This window comes from Eucyclogobius newberryi, unplaced genomic scaffold (assembly GCF_026437365.1).
Source record: "Eucyclogobius newberryi isolate DKJ021-1_F unplaced genomic scaffold, fEucNew1.0.hap1 SCAF_21, whole genome shotgun sequence".
NCBI lineage: Eukaryota > Metazoa > Chordata > Actinopteri > Gobiiformes > Gobiidae > Eucyclogobius > Eucyclogobius newberryi.
This window is the reverse complement of record NW_027315846.1, coordinates 19,010,910-19,029,541: the sequence shown is the minus strand read 5'-3', so window position 1 is coordinate 19,029,541 and position 18,632 is coordinate 19,010,910. Positions and strand designations below refer to the sequence as shown.

Genomic DNA, 18,632 nt, shown 5'->3' with positions numbered 1-18,632 from the left:
ATTCACCTCCCCCTTCCACACACACTCCAGATGGAAATGAAAGTTAAAGATTTGAAACTACTGACTGAGCACATAATCAGAAATAGCCTCTGAAATCCACTGACTTACTTTATTCTGAATTCCGTTTTACACATACAAAAAGCATTAATCATTTAAAAGTATCGAAGCGGCACAAACCGATAATGTCATTCAATTCCTACTAGAGTTATCAAAAGAATATAAATCAGATACTAATTGATTCTAAAACCCATTTAAATGTATTGATACAAAAAAACAGGAACACATTTGACCAGTTTTAGATTGATCTTAAGTTAGATTAGCTAGTATATATAGTAAGACAATATGGTAATATAATGAACATATTTTGTGGGGGAAAGTATAGTCAATATTTATAAAAAAAAAAAAAAGAAGAAAAAAAAGACATCAAAACCTGTAATCGAGCTTATTCTTTAGAACTGAAATCGAGTTTATTAACATTTTTGTATCATGGCAACACTAATTCCTACATAAGCTAACGTCAGCCAAGACACTATTTTAATTCAGTTTGATTCACAATTATGTTGCACATCTTAATTTAGTTTAATCTATAAAAGAAAGTAGGAGTTGGTTATCGGTGGAGTCAGTGATTAGGAGTTTGGTGAACATTTCCTGTTGCTGCAGAGGAGTGCAGCTCACAGCGGCAGACTGTTGCTCTGTGTGGTGCCTGATGTGAGCTGACAGGCCACGCCACAGGAAACAGCCAAAAGTCCCATCATGCATCAGGGCGACAACCGTCCCCTTAAACTGACCAGCCACGAGAAGACGGAAGATGAAGGCGCAGAAGGCAAACTTTTCTAGCACTGCTTTTTTTTATTTTTTCCATCAAAAGAAATGCACAGGTCAGCAAAGCTACTACATACAAATGGCCATACAATAGCAATGTTGTTTTTGTTCTTGTTATTTAGTCAATTCCTTTTGCTGGAATCTAGTTTTTTGTCTCAATTATGCTGCATTCTGCACAAAAAATAAACCAAACCAATGCTGTTGTTCCAGGTTAGAAAAGAATCAGCCAACAAACTATTGACGGCTCCAGAAGACTGTACACACACATTAGAGAAAGAGGACGGTTTGCATAGCTCCATTGTAATGTAGATACAGTACTGTAAGGCACTTGTTGATAAATAGGCATTTCTCATTCTACACAACACGACATACCTGTTACCTGTTCATTCTAGGACTTCTCAAAATGCAACATCACAACACAAACGGAACAAGAACAGTCTCTAATACGCATTGCGCACATAGGTTCACTGTACTCATTTGGCATAAGTCTCAAGTTCCAACATTCTCGAATAGATTCTTGTGCATAAGAAGACGAGCGTGTGGCCCTTTACTTCACACAACCCAAACTTCCTCAAAAAAGAAGAAATAATAAATGTAATAAAACTAATTGTGCAATGATTTTGGGGTTGTGTGAGGTAAATGACGGCACGCTCGTCAAATAAATTATTCAAAGTAGGTAACCCAAAATGCCTGACACGAGCGCTGCACTGTGAGGGTACGGCGGAGTGTCAACTGTGACGGGCGTCCAGCAGCTGTAAGCCTGCTTTTGTGTGCAGTCTGTTGAGATCTGAGGAAATGAAGATGTTATCCGAGCTGATCTTCATATTGTTTTCTGAAGCAGTCTCCAGCCGGGAAGAAGTCCCAGCATCGCTCCTGGTACATCTTCCACACATAGGACTCCTGTCAAGTTAAATGAATAGAAAAATGCAAGTCAATGGCTGCAATTTGTTTAAAATACACGGTTTGTACATGCTCCTAGATTTGATTGGTAGTTATCAGTATCAGTAAAAAAGAAATCACGGATAACTTCTGCCGTTTCTAACCACAGAATGCATTTCATTAAGAAGCCTTTTTGTGTGAGTAATACTGCACCTGGCCAGTGTGCTCTGTCTCATCCTTGTTGATAAGGTACATCAGGAAAAACCTTTAGAAAAGATTAAGAAAAAATCTGATTAGAATTTTTTTTTATTAGGCACCAATTTCCCAAGAAATGTCAGAGGTTCCAGGGCTCCAAATCTCCCATTAAACAACTAAACAACGTGCCACTTTCCCTCAAATCACCTGTTGTTCATCGAATCAATTGTAAATGGCAACGCTCCGCTCCGTCTCAGCGTGGCATCTCGGTGCGCCCAATCGCGCCGTATGAAGGCGCACTATCACCGACGCATTTCCCAATAAAGTTCATGGTATTAAATAGTAATGAAGCAACATAATGAGGTCGCAGCAATCGCCTGGAGCCAGCTGACTGTGAGGGCAAATGGACTGAAACGTTTTATTGTCGTGGGCATTAGACAGCAGCGGAGGATCTGCATGCGGCGTTTGATGCGGTACAAAACAGAAAACTCAGACAGATGGGAGGAGCACCTGAAGGGATCCACTGATCTACATTGCCGGAGCCATTAATGACTGTGGCCTTAATCACAGGGTGCTCGAGCCATCGATCACGGGGTTAAGACAAGAAGCCAAACAATGGGATAAGCATGGATTTACTCAAATACTGGAGGTACTCACAGGTAGTTGGCCAGATTGTGCTCTTGTAAGGTGTGGGTCTCGAAACCATGAGGCGTCGTGTCAAAGTAGTCGTTACCAATGCCACAGATAAAGCACTTTGTCTGAGGAGAGTAGGAAACAATACAGAACCATATTCTCCTTATTTTACTTGATGTAACGCAATAGCAATACTCTTATGTATGTTTATAACAATACCAGCAGTTCTTTGTATGGAGCTCTAATATTTGTTTGATTCATATAACAGCAATTGCACATATTTTACATACTATTTGACGTGTTATACAATGATGAACCAACTTGTATTTTAATATGAAATAATAATCATAATAATCATAATCATATTTTAAAATGATACAGCATTTTTGGATACTCAAAGATGCTCTACAGTTCATGTAACAAGGCAAAAATACAAAGGTGACATTGACACTTAGGGGATCGTTATAGCTACACATTGACATGGAGGAATTGTTCCTAAATACGTTCTAAAATTGGACTGAACACAAATGTTTGAACAATGCAGATCAGTGTTCTTTTCCTAGTCATTGTCGTAACTGTCATCGTTTTAAATTAATTATAAGCTGCATTGTTAAAATTAATGAATAATTTAGTTTGCCTAAGAGTGCACTGTAGGGAGCTCCTCATTCTGAATGAGGTGCTGCACGGAGGAAAAACAAGGTGTCATAGCAGAGCGGGGCTGGGCCTGCGCGCTTAATCGAATCTTCATTTCTAATATCCAACGTTTCTGATGTGATAAGCTTGTGTCTTTTTAATCCAGAGGTCAGTAAAAGTCAGTTTGGAGCAAAGTTCAGACATTAGAGGGAGAAAAGTGGCAATTAAAAAATAAAACGTGTAATAAGTAATGAACAGCAGTGATAAGTGTGACAGAGCTGCGATGTAAATCACATTTAACACATGCCACAATGTTAATATTAGACACTGTAAAAATAGCTGGAAATAGATTTCTTTTCTCACCTCCATATCCTCTTTGACTTGCTCCTGCTGGTCTCTCAGCTCTCCAAAGGCATCGATGATCAAACCTGCAGCCACAGAAGGGCACATGTATCACAGTGAGCAAGTCTTTTCTACTAATAAGGTCTTGTAAATGGTGCTAGAGTGACCCTCGGAGAGAAACATGTGAGAGCTGTTGTTCTCTGGGGCTTGTTGCTGCCGGTCAGAGCTCACCCTGGATGATCGCCAGCAGGATGACGATGACGAAGAAGAAGAAAGTGATGTCGAAGAGGATGCGGTAGAGCTCGTAGGGGTCTCCAGCCGGGTCCTCGATCTCGTCCCCAATGCCCCCTCCGGCTCGCACGCCCACGTACATGTGGAACAAGTAGCACTGTGGAGACACGTGTACATGATGAAAGCCCTCAGCACAGGGAACTGACTATAGTGTATTTGAAGAGCAAACCACATGAGTGACTGAATCCTGCATCTACATTTGTATTAGATATTTACAGCAATACATTTTTTTTGTATTTCACAAAGAATCTGTAGCTCAGTGTATTGTGTGCTGTGATTGACCCAGTAATTTGCAGGTGATTTTTTTGTTTAAAAAGGGGCAATACTTGATTTTATAATATCGTTCTTGACCTATTGTGCATTTGTCTTCTACATAGTTCTATTCTACGCTGCTCGTGGATCATTATGTTATATTCTGGACATCTTAAACCGCAATATTGAGCAAAACAAGTTAAAGTAAGAGAGCGATGAACTGGACTGACGGAGGAATGGCGTCTTGTCTGTGGGAGAATAAAGATTACTCAAATATGCATGAATCACTCGAAATACAACTTTGAGTGGTTTAATGATATTGGGGGAACAATTTGAATATGGTTAAAAGTTCCTAAAAGTTAGCAAAATAGGTCTCCTTTAAGTAATATAAATATAAATGCTCTTTATATTATGCAGTATATTGCAAATACAGATATGAGAGGACAACACTGGGAAAGAAAGACATAACTAATGCATTTAGCAAAGCATTTAGTTTGGTAATAACTACTAGAAAAGTTACTGTCCGGGACATTGTTAACTAAAAACCATGGGAAACAACTGCCTGAGACTATTTGGGTTAATTCCCTTCCATGGTGCTTTATAACGTGTAAGAACAAAGGTCAAAGTGGGCGGAGATTGATGAGAACCCCATGGAAAGACAGTTATTCATGACATGGTAGAAAGTGGGCGGGGTTAACAGATGAAGATAAAACATTCATGGCCCTTTAAAGACTATCACCATCACCTCTTCAAAAACAACCGAGTAACAATTAATACGAGACATTTAAATAAATAAATATGCTGTTGCTTAATGTATGCATAGTTATTACAGGTCAGTATGTGATTCCTGGCAAAGACTGAGATCTGACAGGTGATGAAACCGCTTTACTGTTACTGTCTCTCTTAACCTGCATATCATATAATACTGCATATCTAATGTATGCTGAATCATTCATTATTAAGGGGATGCCAGTTGGTTACCGTCATCATGTCGTCACACTTCATGTCCGGCTCGTCATCGTCCGCACTCTTGTTGTAAAACTTCCTGAAGAAGTTGAAGGCCACCACAGTGTAGAGATAGACCACCACCGCCAGCAGCCCCACGGTCAGCACCAGCTACACCAACACACATTAAAGAAACTCATTACATCGCCTGATGTTTAACGCGCTCGAGCAGAAATACGGAGCATTCACTTGTACCCTTTCCATTTAAAACTGCTGTGCATCATGGGAAATCTCTTTTAGCAAAAGGAACATTACTTGTGTATTTATTGAGTACATGCAAACAGCTTTTGTTATCTCCGAGTGACAAAAAGCCACCCACAGCCCACATTCATGCAATTTATTTGTTAAGCTCAGGGCTACGGCGCTGGAGGCTGCAGTGCGAGATTGACAGGGTGATTGATCTGCCCACGGGCTGCAGAGAGGATTGGATTCCCACTGGCATAGCAATTCTACTGGGTTCTCACCTTTGGAGACTGAGGTGACATAACATTTTTGATTGGCACCTTTGGCCCGTGACACATGAGAAATACAGTGGAAGATCAATGACCGACTCACAATGTTCGAACGTCTGAACTCAAAAGCCACAGAACAGGATTGAAAAGGAATTCAGTTTGAAGCTTTGTTCTTTATTTTGTCTTTGATTTTCAACAAAGCAACAAAGAAGTGAACCAAATGTACCAAATTAAATGTAGCTTTTGTGTTTTATGTAAAAAACCTTAATTAATAGAATCGAAAACAACGGTAGGAAATGGGATTTGAAATGAAAGCATCACCCACTGTTTTTGCCCACAACAGCAGTGAACAGAGACAATATACATGATTATAGTATAAGTATAGACAGTGAAATGAAACAAAAACATTCTTTACTTGAAGATCCACATTCTATAAAAGTTCAAAAATTCACTTTCTTTGAGACAGTCAAATATGAAAAGGTGTTATTATTTTGTTGTATCATATCACCTACTATTTTGTAGTATCATGTATAGACTCGGCTTGGACATTAACTCTGCAGTGCCCCCTACTGGTAAAGAGCATCATCATCAGCTCTTACCTGTTTGCCATTGTGTGTGACAGAGGACAGAATGGTGCGCAGTGTCTTGAATCCCATCGCGATGTCCAGGAGATGAGCAGCGAAGAAGAAGTTGTTGTAGTGACCCAGTATAGACATGGTGGTATACCACACTAAATACAAGAAGGACTAAAAATAGAAAGACAATTATGAGAGGGTGGTGTATTCGATAGTAATACTCTAGTTAACCACCCATGCATTAAATTAGCAATCACTCAGGTTTTCCACTTACATTGTCTGTAAACACAACTCCCAATTTCCAAACGTGGTATTTTGTATCGATTGAACTCAGCCTGAAACCAGAAAAACATACTTTCAGTTTGAGCCTTGCTCCACTAACAAAATGCATTCCATTTCTGCTAAATGTATCACCATGACACCAGTGAGGCCTCCTTGGCAACCGCTTCCTCTGTGGGATTGAAGTCCAGCGCACTTTTATCTAAGCCCAGCAGTTCTGCAATCCTCTCTGCGCCGTACAAGTCCCCATACTTTTTAATCACCTATCATACAGAAAGTAAAGACGTAAACACTTACCATTTATGTGACTAAAAGCTTCTGGCAGAATCCCATAAGCCACTTACTTTGCGCTTGACAAATTTATCCCAGTAGTTGTTGGGGAAAGATCTGACAAGGAAAACGCGACAATTAGCAGCGAGTGCGTTTGCATGGGATTAACTTTAGAACTTTGCATGACTCACGGAGTATTGATGACCAGCCTGTCCCATTGTCCTTTGATGTCGTCGTCCGAGGGCTGCTCCGTGATGTAAAGCCCCGCGAACTCCAACTTCCTGGCGATCTCTTTCTCGCGTTTGAAAACAACCAGTGGCACCTTGGAGAGACAGCCATCGATCTCAGTAATAGCTACGTGCAGTGGACATCGGCTGTGCATAAGTGTGCTGCTGAGTGCATTACCTTGAGGTAGTAGTAGCCAAGCACACACAAGAAGGATATGATGGTGTGTAGAATGGCCAAACAGCGTAGCGTCGGTGCCATGTATCCAGTGTTCTCCTGTAAGACAAAGTACTCAAGCGCTCCCTCCTCTTCCTCCTCGCTGCCTCGGCCTCGATGGGTCCAGGGGTCTTCGTCTTCTGCTAAGTCTCCGGTCACCTACACAACACAACACCGTTACTTTTAAGTGATTGTTATGGACATGTACTGGGGCGAGTGAGTTACTTTGTGAACTTACTTTGTAGAAGAGAAGAATAAAGTTTATTGCAAAGGCCACAAAAAGTGCCAAGAAGCGGAGGTTATAGAAGTTTCGTGCCAAGTAATTCTGCAAAACAAATTGAATTACTGCTACTAAAAACCCAGTCGTTCTACAGTGGGGCGTAGTGCCTTCAAGTAACAAAAGTGCTCTTTAAGAGATTGAGAAAATGGGTCAGTTTAGCAAACCAGGTCTTGACAAGTGTTATGCAGTGAGTTTTTACTCTCTAGTTGTCCCGTCATTTTAATTATTCTACTAAATACTTCATTCACTGCTGTTCACTTCTCTCCTCTCCTGTGGGGCCGGGCAGAGCTTTACAGCTGTTCATTTGGAGCGTTTCTAGGTAATGACCGGGGGCAAATGATTGCCTCAAAGCATTGGCCACCCTTGGGCCAGTGAAACAATTCTGGACATGCCCCTGTAGTTATATTCAGTCTGTGTGATTTAAGTGCATTTTCCTGTTGTGTAAAACACTTCGAACTGCCTCGTGTTTGAAATGTGCTCTACAAATAAACTTGCCTTGCCTAGTTTGTCCCAAAAATGCTTGGAGTCTAATGAGTCTAATGGCCCAATATACACGGTATATGTGCTCCAAAATCTGCTCCAATCACTGCTCCTCATGACAACTGTCTGACCTCAGCTCTTTCCTCTGTTTGAATTTTACCCTCCTGCTTACATGGACTTGTACTTAGTTTTATTTCATACACTTTGAATAAAAAACATATAGAAAATTGGCTATATAATGTGACCTCACATAATACTGGAATACAAGCTACTAACTAGAATCTTTGTCTGATAGATCTCCAGTCCAGCGAAGAAGCTGGCCATGAAAGCCTCTGGTGGCTCCTTCTTGGGGCCCAGTCTCTTTTTGGGGGCCCTCTTCTGCTCTGGTGGAGGCTGTGGGGGCATCTCATCTCTCGCCTTGTCAGGGTCCTTCTTTTCACCATCCTCTGAACTAAAAGAGACATTCAGTCAAGTCAGATTTGATTTCGAAAGCACATAACCACAAATACAAAAAATACTTTGGAAAAAGCACAGCAAAAAACATTTCAACTTAAAAAAAAGAATACATGCAATTGTAGGAAGTCAAAATGCCAAAACTATATAATTATGAATCACTCACTCTCCTTTCTCTGAATCAGATTTGTGGTCTGAATTTGCAGCTTTTTTCTTTGCAGCCATCTGAAACACATTATGAAATATCAAATCAATGATGATGAAAGCTGCCAACTCATTTGCTTCTGCAGGAAATTATAATGAGTACAATAACTGCTGACGGTAATTACTACACACTTGCATAATAAAGTTTAAAGTAGTTTGAAGACTATTTTGTGTTTGTGTGGCCCACATTACCAGCTGTTAATGTATTTTTAATGACTACACAATGGACCTCACTTCCTACTAACCTCTGCTTTCTTCTGCTTGACCGCTGCAGCGATGGAGGGCGCATCCCCCACCACCACCTCGGACACGTCCCCCAACCCCGGCTCGGCCCCGTGCTTGCCCTCCTTTTTGGGCTGGATATTTAGCAGCTCCTCCATCAGGTCAGCCTCAGCCGCTTCCCCCTGAGCCATCTGACCCATCTTTGCCAGAGCGGCCGCCTCGCACGCCTCCATCTTCTCCGTCTCCAGCACGTCACCATGGATACCGAACTGAGTGGGGTCCGGCATGTTCCCCAAAATGTCTGTGACCTTCATGTTCTTAGCTCCTTCCACAAGGCCACCGCCGAATAAAGTAGTCCACAGGATATGGAAAAAGCCCCATATTAGGCTGTAAACAAAGTGGAATAGGCCTGTGATGATCATCCAGAAGAAAGAGAAGAATCCGCACACTAACTCACGGATGCTCATCTTTCTGAACCTCCTGTATTGCCGTCTCATGCTTTTGAAGGTTAGCATCTGTCTGAACTGGCACAAGTTTTTCCTCATGGAGATACAAGCCACTGTGAAAGCGGACAAAGACTCCAACATCTCCCTCTCCTCCTCTTCCTCCTCCAGGTTCTCCGCTACACTCTGGTCATCCTCCTCATCTTCCTCCGCGCGCTCAACTGGCTCAGTTTCCGAAATCTTTGAGGCCAACTGCATCTCAAAAATGGTGTCCTCGCAAAAATTGACAAAGAGTTCCATCTTCTCGCTCTCTCCCCCCTCGTTAACGACGTCAAAGATGAACTGTCTCTTGGACTCTTTGACTTGTGGTTTCTCCCACTGGGTCCGACTGGATTCGGTGATGACAAAGTAGACTCGCTCAATGCGCTTTGCACCGCCCATGATCTCAATGCGACCAAGGAATGGCTCGAAGTAACTGAGCACACTTTCTGCCAGGTGTAAGAAGGTGGCGAGGCGAGCGTCATGGGGCATGTGTTCTGAGAGGTTTGTCAGCAGCACAACCACATTGAAGCCGATGTCTTTGGCCGGCTCGTGAAACCTCTCCACAAACTGCTCATAGTTGAACATGTCATTCTCGTCAGCCTCGGCACAAGACAAGAGGAACTCGATCTCAGACTGGGAGTACTGTTTCTGGTTCTCCATGGACTTCTGGAAGTCCTTCTTGGAGATGACGCCCTTCCCCTCGTGGTCATACTCTCTGAAGCTGTCAGATGTGGTCAAGTCTTTCAACTTGAGGAACATGTCGAAGAACTTCAGAATCATCTCCACGTTGCTGGATGATTCCACCAAAGTGTCCACCATCTGTTTGCCAATTGTTCCATTCACAACGTTTCCTAATGAGAGAGAAATTAACAATGAACCTTTACAGACTTAAACAAACAAAGAGTATTTGTTTAAAATTACATTTAAAATTACATTTCTAAAAGCGACTAGCAAATGGTATTTGAACAAAAATATGTACCTACATTTTAAATAGTGTTACTTTGCTGCTATTCACAGTCAAAAGAGACACTGTTTAATTTAATGCCGCCACGTCTTGAAAATATATATATATATATATATATATATATATATATATATATATATATATATATATATATATATATATATATAGCTTTAGCTTAGTGTATACTATTGACAACTGACACAAACAGTTGTTTGGTGCTTAATGTGCACTCATGTTTGTCTTACTCAACAAGCAGAGTATGACAACTGCAGACAACACAGACTATGATAATTCAGACAAAGCTATTCAAGAAACCATTTCTAGGAATTCATAATCATATCCCTTAGCAATTAAGCTCTTGAGGAAAGTCATTACATGGGGCTGAATATATCAGTGTAAAGTATGTGGCGGACATGATTGTGTCTTAATAAGAAACTAAGGGTCAACCTTCGAGCAGTGACAGCATCATAACGACCATGTCCTGCTGCAGGTCCAGCAGCTCCTTCAGTAATTCAATTTGGCTGGAGTCCTGTTGGAGACAGAGAGTGAGGTGATCGTGAGGAGGCCTATACTTGTGGAGCCCAGAATATTCTTGTAGGTTATAGTTATCCATCATCACCAGGGTTAGTGATATTCAACTGTCTGTGAGCAGATGGCTGGGTCATTCTAGAGTCTTTATTCAGTTTGTGATAAATCTGAGGTAGATTCTGAAGTGCTAAATTCAAACTGTTCCATCCGCACTCTCCTTCACACCAACTACACTGTCACACTGAGCCCTGGGTCAGGATAAGGCACAAGATGAGCATTTATCTACTATAGGGTCACACGAGGAAAACCCCATTTATCATGGACCCAGTCAGTGAAGCAGTGCTGCGTTTATACTTGAGGTTGTGGTGCCCTCTAGTGGCAATACAATCAAAATGTAACTGTAGGAGAAGAAACTATATATATATATATATATATATATATATATATATATATATATATATATATATATATATATATATATATATATATACTACTAGTATGTGGATTAGCAACAGCAAATTAATGAATGGACTGACAATATACATTTTTTTACACCAAAGTATTTGCACTGATGTATATTGCATTTCATGAATTATAAACATTGTATAAATTGTGTGAATTACAACCGTTTTGTTTTGTACTAAAAAGATTGCTTTGCAGTTATTACCTGTGATAACTTCATCTGCATGTTTGCAAAGACATGTAAAAATCCCACCACAGCATCCCAGAGCCGGCTGTGAGCCAAACTCTGCTGGTTCCCAATACACGGGCCCTAAACACAGAGGACAGTAACAGCTCATTAAGTTATTATTGGGCATCTTTATTTATTGATTTCTTATATAGCCATGTGTAACTCCACCTGTATGTACTCAGTCAAAGAGTTGAAGACTTGTTTAGCCACTGAGAGCGCTTTTGAGAAGTTCCTCTGACCGGCCTCATCGATGATATCTTTACCAGAGTAGTACCAGTAGAAATCACTGATTGACTCCTGAAATAACAAATCAAAGCGGATTTAATAATCACATTTAATTATGAATGACAAGTAATTTCAGGAATACAAACCTGAAGTCGTAGGAGGTAGTCCACAGTGCTGATAATAATGTTAACAGTTGTTGTGTTGCCTGTCTGAGTCCTGAGGAAATTCTGGAAATCTGACAAAATATTACATGAATGATTAATACTAGTGGCAAAACTGTGCATTCTTGTGTGCGTTTTTTGGTCCTACCATTGTTGTGGCCCTCACAAAGAAGCTGAAGGAATCTGAAAAGATCTTTTGTGAACTCGTCATTCTGAAGCACTTTGGAGTCTGGAAACCAAAAGAGGCATTAGTTGACCTTTAAGGTGCGGGCCAAAATGTCACACAGGCGTAATAGCAGTGCTTCCACATCTATAGGCTCCTGTCTCTTTTCTAACTCGCAAAAAAAATAGGAGAGCAGAACATATATAGTATAACGCATCATAGGGGGGGTATGTATCTTACTTTGGTTGGTACGAATAAATAAGAACAGAATATGTCTCACAATAACCACAAGCACCAAGAAACTAGGAACTAGGAGTCATTTTGGTGGGCACCCGACCAAAAATGGCTACTTGAAGGAAGAGCATGCATGTGATATTTCAGATTCAAGGTCAAAATGTGGCATACAGAAAATGTATTAGAAGGAAATGACCAGGGCAAAAGAGCTTGGAGGCGAAGAGAGCAATCAAGATGTCAGCAGAGCAAAGGAATGAGTAGAATCTTAACTATGTATTTACCCCGCTCACTCACGTTGACTGCGACCGACGGGATTAAAAACGTGACCAGAAGAAAACAAAGATAGCAGACATAAGCAAAGGAGAAGACATTGATATTCATTAGGAACAGGACGAAATGCAGGGACAAGATAAACACATATTTACTGTAGATCAGGTCAAAAGGTAAATAGTACTTAAGCCTGGGCTGGTGAGGTGAGAATGAGACAGAAGCACAGTTGTATACTGTATGTAGCCCATAAGTAATTTGTATATTAACATTTCTATTACACAAAACACACACAGGACTCGGACATACAGTAGCACAGACTAATGTGACAATGGCAAAAATGACACAGAACAGAGCCACAACAGAGAGGTTCATGACTTTTAGAGAAGCTAATGTATTTATTATTCTTGGGAAGGTTTGCAAGTTGACTCTTTTTACTTACTTGACCCCTCTTCTGTTACCATTCCAAGACCTTCAGCTTTGTTTTGCCTTTCAAATGCATTCAGGTCCAGGACACTGGTGGCAAGCGAGATCAAAACTGTTTCAATATTTATGCTGCAAAATTGCATGAGCTGAAAAAGCAACAGTTCCATTTTACCTGCAGGACATCATGAGTCCAGACAGACTTTTGAAGAAGCCAACATCTCTTTTTTCCTTGAGATAAGTCAGCATTTTCTGCATTGAAACAGACAAAAAAGTAATTAGGCATTCATTTCTATCAAAAATAATGTTTTCACAGATACAGCTGACTTAATTTTACCATCTGCACCAAAATGTTTCCTCCATTTAGAATTGATATTCCTAGTTTGAGAGTGAACGTCACCATGGGACCAAGACGACCTGGACATCACAAAAATGTAATTGCAAATTATAATGATCAGGAAATGAGAGAACTTGCAGCGGTTACCTTTGCTGGCACTGATCATTTGCAACACCATCTCAGCTGCTCCTCGGTCGTGCAGTCTGGCTTGCTGGTAAAGCATCTTCTGTTTTTCCGTTTCCTTTTCCTGCAATGCCACATGACAGCCTCATACTATCTGAAGCACACCACAAAGTCAAATGTCTCTGAGAAATCAACAGCACCTCAAATGTTTTCTCTTTGTCCTCTTCTTCTTCCCCTTCTGCACAACTCTAAAAGTGAAAACACCAACGCTTGAGCTAAACAGAAAACACAGACACAAACTACATGCAAAATGAAGTACCTTTGCCATCATATCTGCGTATGCAATATACAAGGGGTCCTCTTCCAATGAACTGCCAAAAGGATGACAAACATTCAAAGCTGGGATCCTGCAGGAATGTACCTCAAGTGGAAATAATTAGCGACAATCTTTGAAAGTGTGCACGTGTATTTGTGGAGCTGCCGGTATTTCTCTTGTACTCTCAAACTGTATGGTGTAATTTAGCGTAAAGCATCCACTTATCATTGCTGCGGCGAGCCAAGACCATTGAGGTGCACAGATGGAGCAGTGCTGTGCCAGGTGCTCATGTGTGTGTGTGTGTGTGTGTGTGTGTGTGTGTGTTCTACCTGCGCTCGGTCAGGGCGTTGTGGCTGAAATGCAGAATGAGCTGATGAAGAGGGTCAGGCTGTCTCCTCACCTCCTCCTCTTCCTCATCTTCCACTTTGAGCTGGATTTTCTGCACAGAGTCACGTTGTCAGTTCTCGAAATGGTGCTATTATTTGACGCACTTACTTCGTCATCGTGTCACAGAAACATAAATATCATGCAAACACAATGCAAGGTTATGATGATCACAAATACTGAGAGACGCAGAGACTCACATGGTTGGTGAAGCCACAGTTTTGCAGTGCTTATGAAAGACGGTGATGAACAACAAACCAGTGCCTACTACAGTTATACTCTATGCTTTTGGTTACAATCAGTATTATCTGCTTAATTTCATTTAGATTTAGGCCATAGAATGTATTGCCAGACCAGTCTCTACCCACAATGGGAGAAAAGGTAATTAGACCAAAACTGATTAGAAAACTGGAGGCAGTGGGAAGGAGCATAATATGTATAATGCAAGGCAATCCCTACAATTATTATGACGCTAATATGACAAAATCATTATGATAAACAATGTATGTTGCATTAAAGGTGTTTTGCCAAAGCATTCTACTTGGATGCTTCGCTGCCATTAATATGTACATAGTTTACAGTGTATTGTTTGCTCTGACATCACTTCTGATGTCAGGCGGGCTATAAATGAAGGGCTGAGTGAGGGACACAGCATGAGGCCAGGGTGTGACCCAGTGGTACATATTTGGACGTGATAATGGACACGACACTCTGGCTCCCTGTGACACTGCAGAGTACTTACTGCAAGGTCCTGCACTAGCTTCTCCTCAAAAGAGTACTCCTCTGTCTCTATCCATATTCTCTGATAGGCCAGGAGGAACAGGTTAATAGAGCGATGCCTGGAAAGGGAGGGCGACAGCACATCAGCTGGGTTAGACAGGAGAGAAGCAAAGGGTAAGAGGGATCCTTAAGGCAGAATGAATGTGTTAGTACAGAGAACAGGCAAATTATTCACCTTAGAAAAGGAGGGTTATTAGATTTAGTCACTAGAGAGTTACTAGAGATACATTATTAAGATTTGTTAAGATTAAGTTTTTGTTACATCCTCACGTTGGACACTAATCATTCAGGCATAACGTTAGACATATTATCATGACAATGTGACCACATGCCAATTCTGCCCCCATAGGCTCCAAACAGTAGTGGATGGTGAGTCAAAAATCAAAACTAGAATTAACTTCACATATTTGTGGCGTGGCCCTCTGTTTGTTGGACTGACGCACATTAGTAGTCAAGAGTCACAATTGTATGCCTAATCATGTGGATACAGACCATTCCAGTGGAAACATGTCTGAATGCTGTACAATAGTGAATGGCATCAGGGAGAGGAAAGCAGGGATTATGATACTGTAGATTGTTACCGAAAGCATGGAGAGCAGACAGTCAGAGTCTGAGTTCCCATGCAACCTTTCCAGCCACTTATATTGGTAGGCTTTCAGGAAGTAATTGTTAATTATGTGCCTGAGAAGAATCAAGCACAGCATAATATGACACAAAATCCCACCTGTTAAAAAAAGACAAGCCATATGCTTCAGCACCACACACCATTAAAAACAGCCATATAATTAGTGGTTATATCACATCATACTTCACTGTCAATAACTGTGAATAAAAACAGCCTGGCTAAGAAAGCATATTGGGAATAACCTCCCCCAGGTTGGACCCTCATAATTGTTTTCCTCCCTACTGTAGCGCTGTGCGGCTCGGTGTGATTGAGTTACTGAGCAGCAGGCCATGAAATTGCAAGTGTCCCTTTTTCTACTCTTTGATAACAGCTGCAGGCCAGACATTTGTCCTACACGTGGAGAGCAGGACGACTTGGATTAATTCTGGGTCAGAACCTGGATGGACTTGATGAAGGATCATAGTCCTCACAACATTACAACACAGATGTGGAGATACAATGTGTTGGTGGTACCTTGGTAGGTTGTAAAGCGGTGCCATGCGAAAACAGGCGACCACCGCTCTCTTTCTCTGCTTGGACAGTAACTTCTGCCACACACACTTTTTGGACCGCAAAGGCTGCTCCACCTGTTGAAAAAACAGCATGGTAAAATAATGTCATGAATGAATGAATATCAAATTTGCACAGTTCAAGAAAAAAAAAACATATTGAAGGAAGTGAGATATTGTACCACACAGTGTGTGTTTTAGTTTTCGGTCAGACCTGCTCCAGGTTAAAGACAGCAGCAGAGATCCTCTGGATGCGGTCCACCACTCTGTCGGGGTCTGGGGGGCCCTCAGTCCTGGTTAGAATGTCCTTGTAGAGGTTCAACTGCCACCTCACAGCTGGGTCCTCAGACTGATAGTATACAAGAATGTTCTTTCAACACTAATGTAGACTGACTACAGTAGGGATGTCAAAATGAATAGATGAAAAAAGTAATCGTGAGAACTTAATGCAGCAACTATGACTATAATTTCAGCTCAATATATACTCCAAAAACCTCAAACCAATGTAAAGCACATTCTTATCTGGCTGCTGACAATATCATTATTTGTATTTATTTATTTATTTATAAAGCTAGACGTATGAAGGAAAGCAAATGAAGCATTTCAGTAGTATATGGTCATAGTGGCAACAATCGTGAATAAGTGAGATGTTTCCTCTCACAATAATCATAACAGTCAAATTTGACATCCCTGGACCACAGTAATTGTCTTCACTTACCTTTTCTCTGAGGTGTAGATTCTGATGAATGTGGTCCTTCACTTCTTCATCAGTGTCTTTCTGTTGAAGATCAAAAGAATAAGAACGGCTACAATCCAGGCCAGTTTAAATGATATAAGAGTTTAATGAGAAAAGTTCCTAACCAGTGAGTAGCGTGTTTTGGCTAAAGAGATAAGCTCTTGGTCTCCTGGTGTGCACATGTTCAGACCAATCGGCAGCATCTTCTTCAGAGCAGCTACAATGAGGGACGTCTGGATTGAGTAGAACTCTCCGCGTCGCTTCTTATGCTTCCTCTCCTGGTCTTGCCCTCCAGACTGGAACCACAAACATTATATTCACATTTGCCCCACTAACTTCTCTATTTCTCTAAATCAAAACTGAAAAACACTTGCTAAGCTAAAACCATAACAAGACCATTTAAAGGTCTTAAAAGCTCTTTAAACATATTTAAAATATGATGAATTTCATGAGATTTACTTGAAAATGAATTAAAGCCAAAAGACCAAAAGTGTTTATGTTTGAGCTGTAAGAACTAATTATATTAACTGTACTGAATAAGAAACAAGAACTATGCCATTACTATGCAGAACGTATAAACAGAACTTCATATGAGCAGTAATTAACATACACTAGACAGACAGTCCACATGGTCTAAACATATAACACCTACATACTACATACTACAACACAGAGAACACAGTCTATCAAGTACAATTTCACCCAAGGCATAAAAATAGAGCTGGGTTTCGATTCAAATTTCAAGAATTGATTCGATTCCGATTTTTACGTTTCAAAATTGTTTTTTTTCCGATTTCTCAGATCCCATCCGATTCGCTCTGATTTCGATCTGATTTCCGATTCGATCCGATTTCGATTCGATCCTTGGGGTTAATGTTATTAAAAATGAAAAATGTATTTGAACCGTTTCCTTCACTTCATGACTGTGTAGAGAAGCAACATATTACAACTAGTATTATATCAATATTAAACAGCAAATCTTACAAGCATTGGTAGTTACTGATGGAAGACTGATGAAAAGGTTAAGGGTCAATCTACCTTCAAGAAAGATAATTCAGGAGTCCTGAATTATCTTTCTTGAAGGTAGATTGAGGGAAATGTAGAAAAGAATTTTAATTAAAAAAAAAAAAAAATCCATCTTTGGACGTCCGAATCGATAATCGGTCATTAATATGCAAATCGATTAAAAATCGGAAAATCGATTATTTCAACCCAGCTCTACATAAAAACACATGATTTCTAATACAATGTAGCATCCTTACGGCGATGAGTAATGACCAAAGCAACTATGTCACAGACTTTGATAAATGGAGCAAAGGCCACGAGAATAAGATAACATAAAACTAGACTACAGAGTACAGAGTACAGCGGGCACAGGCTATTCTCTGCTTGGCGACTGCAGCGCGTAAGCCAATAAGCTAGTGAGTAAAAAGCACATGCACATCACTCTACCTTTTCCTTAAAGGACTGTTCAAAGATAGAGAGAGAGAGAGAGAGAGAGAGAGAGAGAGAGAGAGAGAGAGAGAGAGAGAGAGAGAGAGAGAGAGAGAGAGAGAGAGAGAGAGAGAGAGAGAGAGAGAGAGAGGAGAAAGGATGAGAGGGCGGTTAATGGGGGCAGGCACAGGGTCCTCACTTGGAAGTGCACTGTAGTGGAACACATTTGTTTGCCTGGAAACAGCTTAATCAGGCAAGACAAGTATATTGGGACCTAAGTGATAGCTAAGGAGTATGAATGTTAGTGTTATGGGAAGAGTGAGTACATGCATACACATGCACAAAGAGCCATATTGTTTAATCAATTTGAGAAAATGATTTGATTGTGACATGTTTGTGCATGAAGTCATCCCCACAGCAGCTCATCTTATTGAATGCACTTTACCTGTTATGAGCACATGTATGAGCACATGTATGCAAATACTTTGTGTAAACATGGC

At 40.7% G+C, this 18,632-nt stretch overlaps 1 protein-coding gene across 4 annotated transcripts in view; it reads right to left on the bottom strand.

Moving 5' to 3' along the window:
- Window positions 1-835: 835 nt before the first annotated feature.
- The window catches only part of LOC140371097 (ryanodine receptor 3-like), a 113,545-nt gene continuing 95,748 nt past the window's right edge, over window positions 836-18,632 (bottom strand). For 2 of the 4 annotated variants that reach the window (XM_072458399.1, XM_072458396.1), the window contains 35 exons: window positions 18,151-18,165; window positions 16,824-16,994; window positions 16,681-16,740; window positions 16,177-16,311; window positions 15,928-16,040; window positions 14,752-14,848; window positions 13,955-14,064; window positions 13,629-13,680; window positions 13,510-13,557; window positions 13,334-13,433; window positions 13,187-13,266; window positions 13,025-13,101; window positions 12,869-12,942; window positions 12,441-12,458; window positions 11,911-11,991; window positions 11,748-11,836; window positions 11,545-11,673; window positions 11,353-11,457; window positions 10,605-10,686; window positions 8,732-10,044; window positions 8,449-8,507; window positions 8,106-8,280; window positions 7,308-7,394; window positions 7,034-7,228; window positions 6,820-6,950; window positions 6,703-6,745; window positions 6,494-6,621; window positions 6,354-6,414; window positions 6,104-6,250; window positions 5,029-5,163; window positions 3,736-3,892; window positions 3,526-3,590; window positions 2,554-2,654; window positions 1,915-1,966; window positions 836-1,722 (listed from right to left, as the gene is read on the bottom strand). In XM_072458399.1, the coding sequence (XP_072314500.1) occupies window positions 1,627-1,722; window positions 1,915-1,966; window positions 2,554-2,654; window positions 3,526-3,590; window positions 3,736-3,892; window positions 5,029-5,163; window positions 6,104-6,250; window positions 6,354-6,414; window positions 6,494-6,621; window positions 6,703-6,745; window positions 6,820-6,950; window positions 7,034-7,228; window positions 7,308-7,394; window positions 8,106-8,280; window positions 8,449-8,507; window positions 8,732-10,044; window positions 10,605-10,686; window positions 11,353-11,457; window positions 11,545-11,673; window positions 11,748-11,836; window positions 11,911-11,991; window positions 12,441-12,458; window positions 12,869-12,942; window positions 13,025-13,101; window positions 13,187-13,266; window positions 13,334-13,433; window positions 13,510-13,557; window positions 13,629-13,680; window positions 13,955-14,064; window positions 14,752-14,848; window positions 15,928-16,040; window positions 16,177-16,311; window positions 16,681-16,740; window positions 16,824-16,994; window positions 18,151-18,165 (4,581 nt within the window). In that variant the 3' untranslated portion in view covers window positions 836-1,626. The remainder of the gene's footprint in view (window positions 1,723-1,914; window positions 1,967-2,553; window positions 2,655-3,525; window positions 3,591-3,735; window positions 3,893-5,028; window positions 5,164-6,103; window positions 6,251-6,353; window positions 6,415-6,493; window positions 6,622-6,702; window positions 6,746-6,819; window positions 6,951-7,033; window positions 7,229-7,307; window positions 7,395-8,105; window positions 8,281-8,448; window positions 8,508-8,731; window positions 10,045-10,604; window positions 10,687-11,352; window positions 11,458-11,544; window positions 11,674-11,747; window positions 11,837-11,910; window positions 11,992-12,440; window positions 12,459-12,868; window positions 12,943-13,024; window positions 13,102-13,186; window positions 13,267-13,333; window positions 13,434-13,509; window positions 13,558-13,628; window positions 13,681-13,954; window positions 14,065-14,751; window positions 14,849-15,927; window positions 16,041-16,176; window positions 16,312-16,680; window positions 16,741-16,823; window positions 16,995-18,150; window positions 18,166-18,632) is intronic. The other 2 variants (XM_072458398.1, XM_072458397.1) reach the window with 2 other exon arrangements.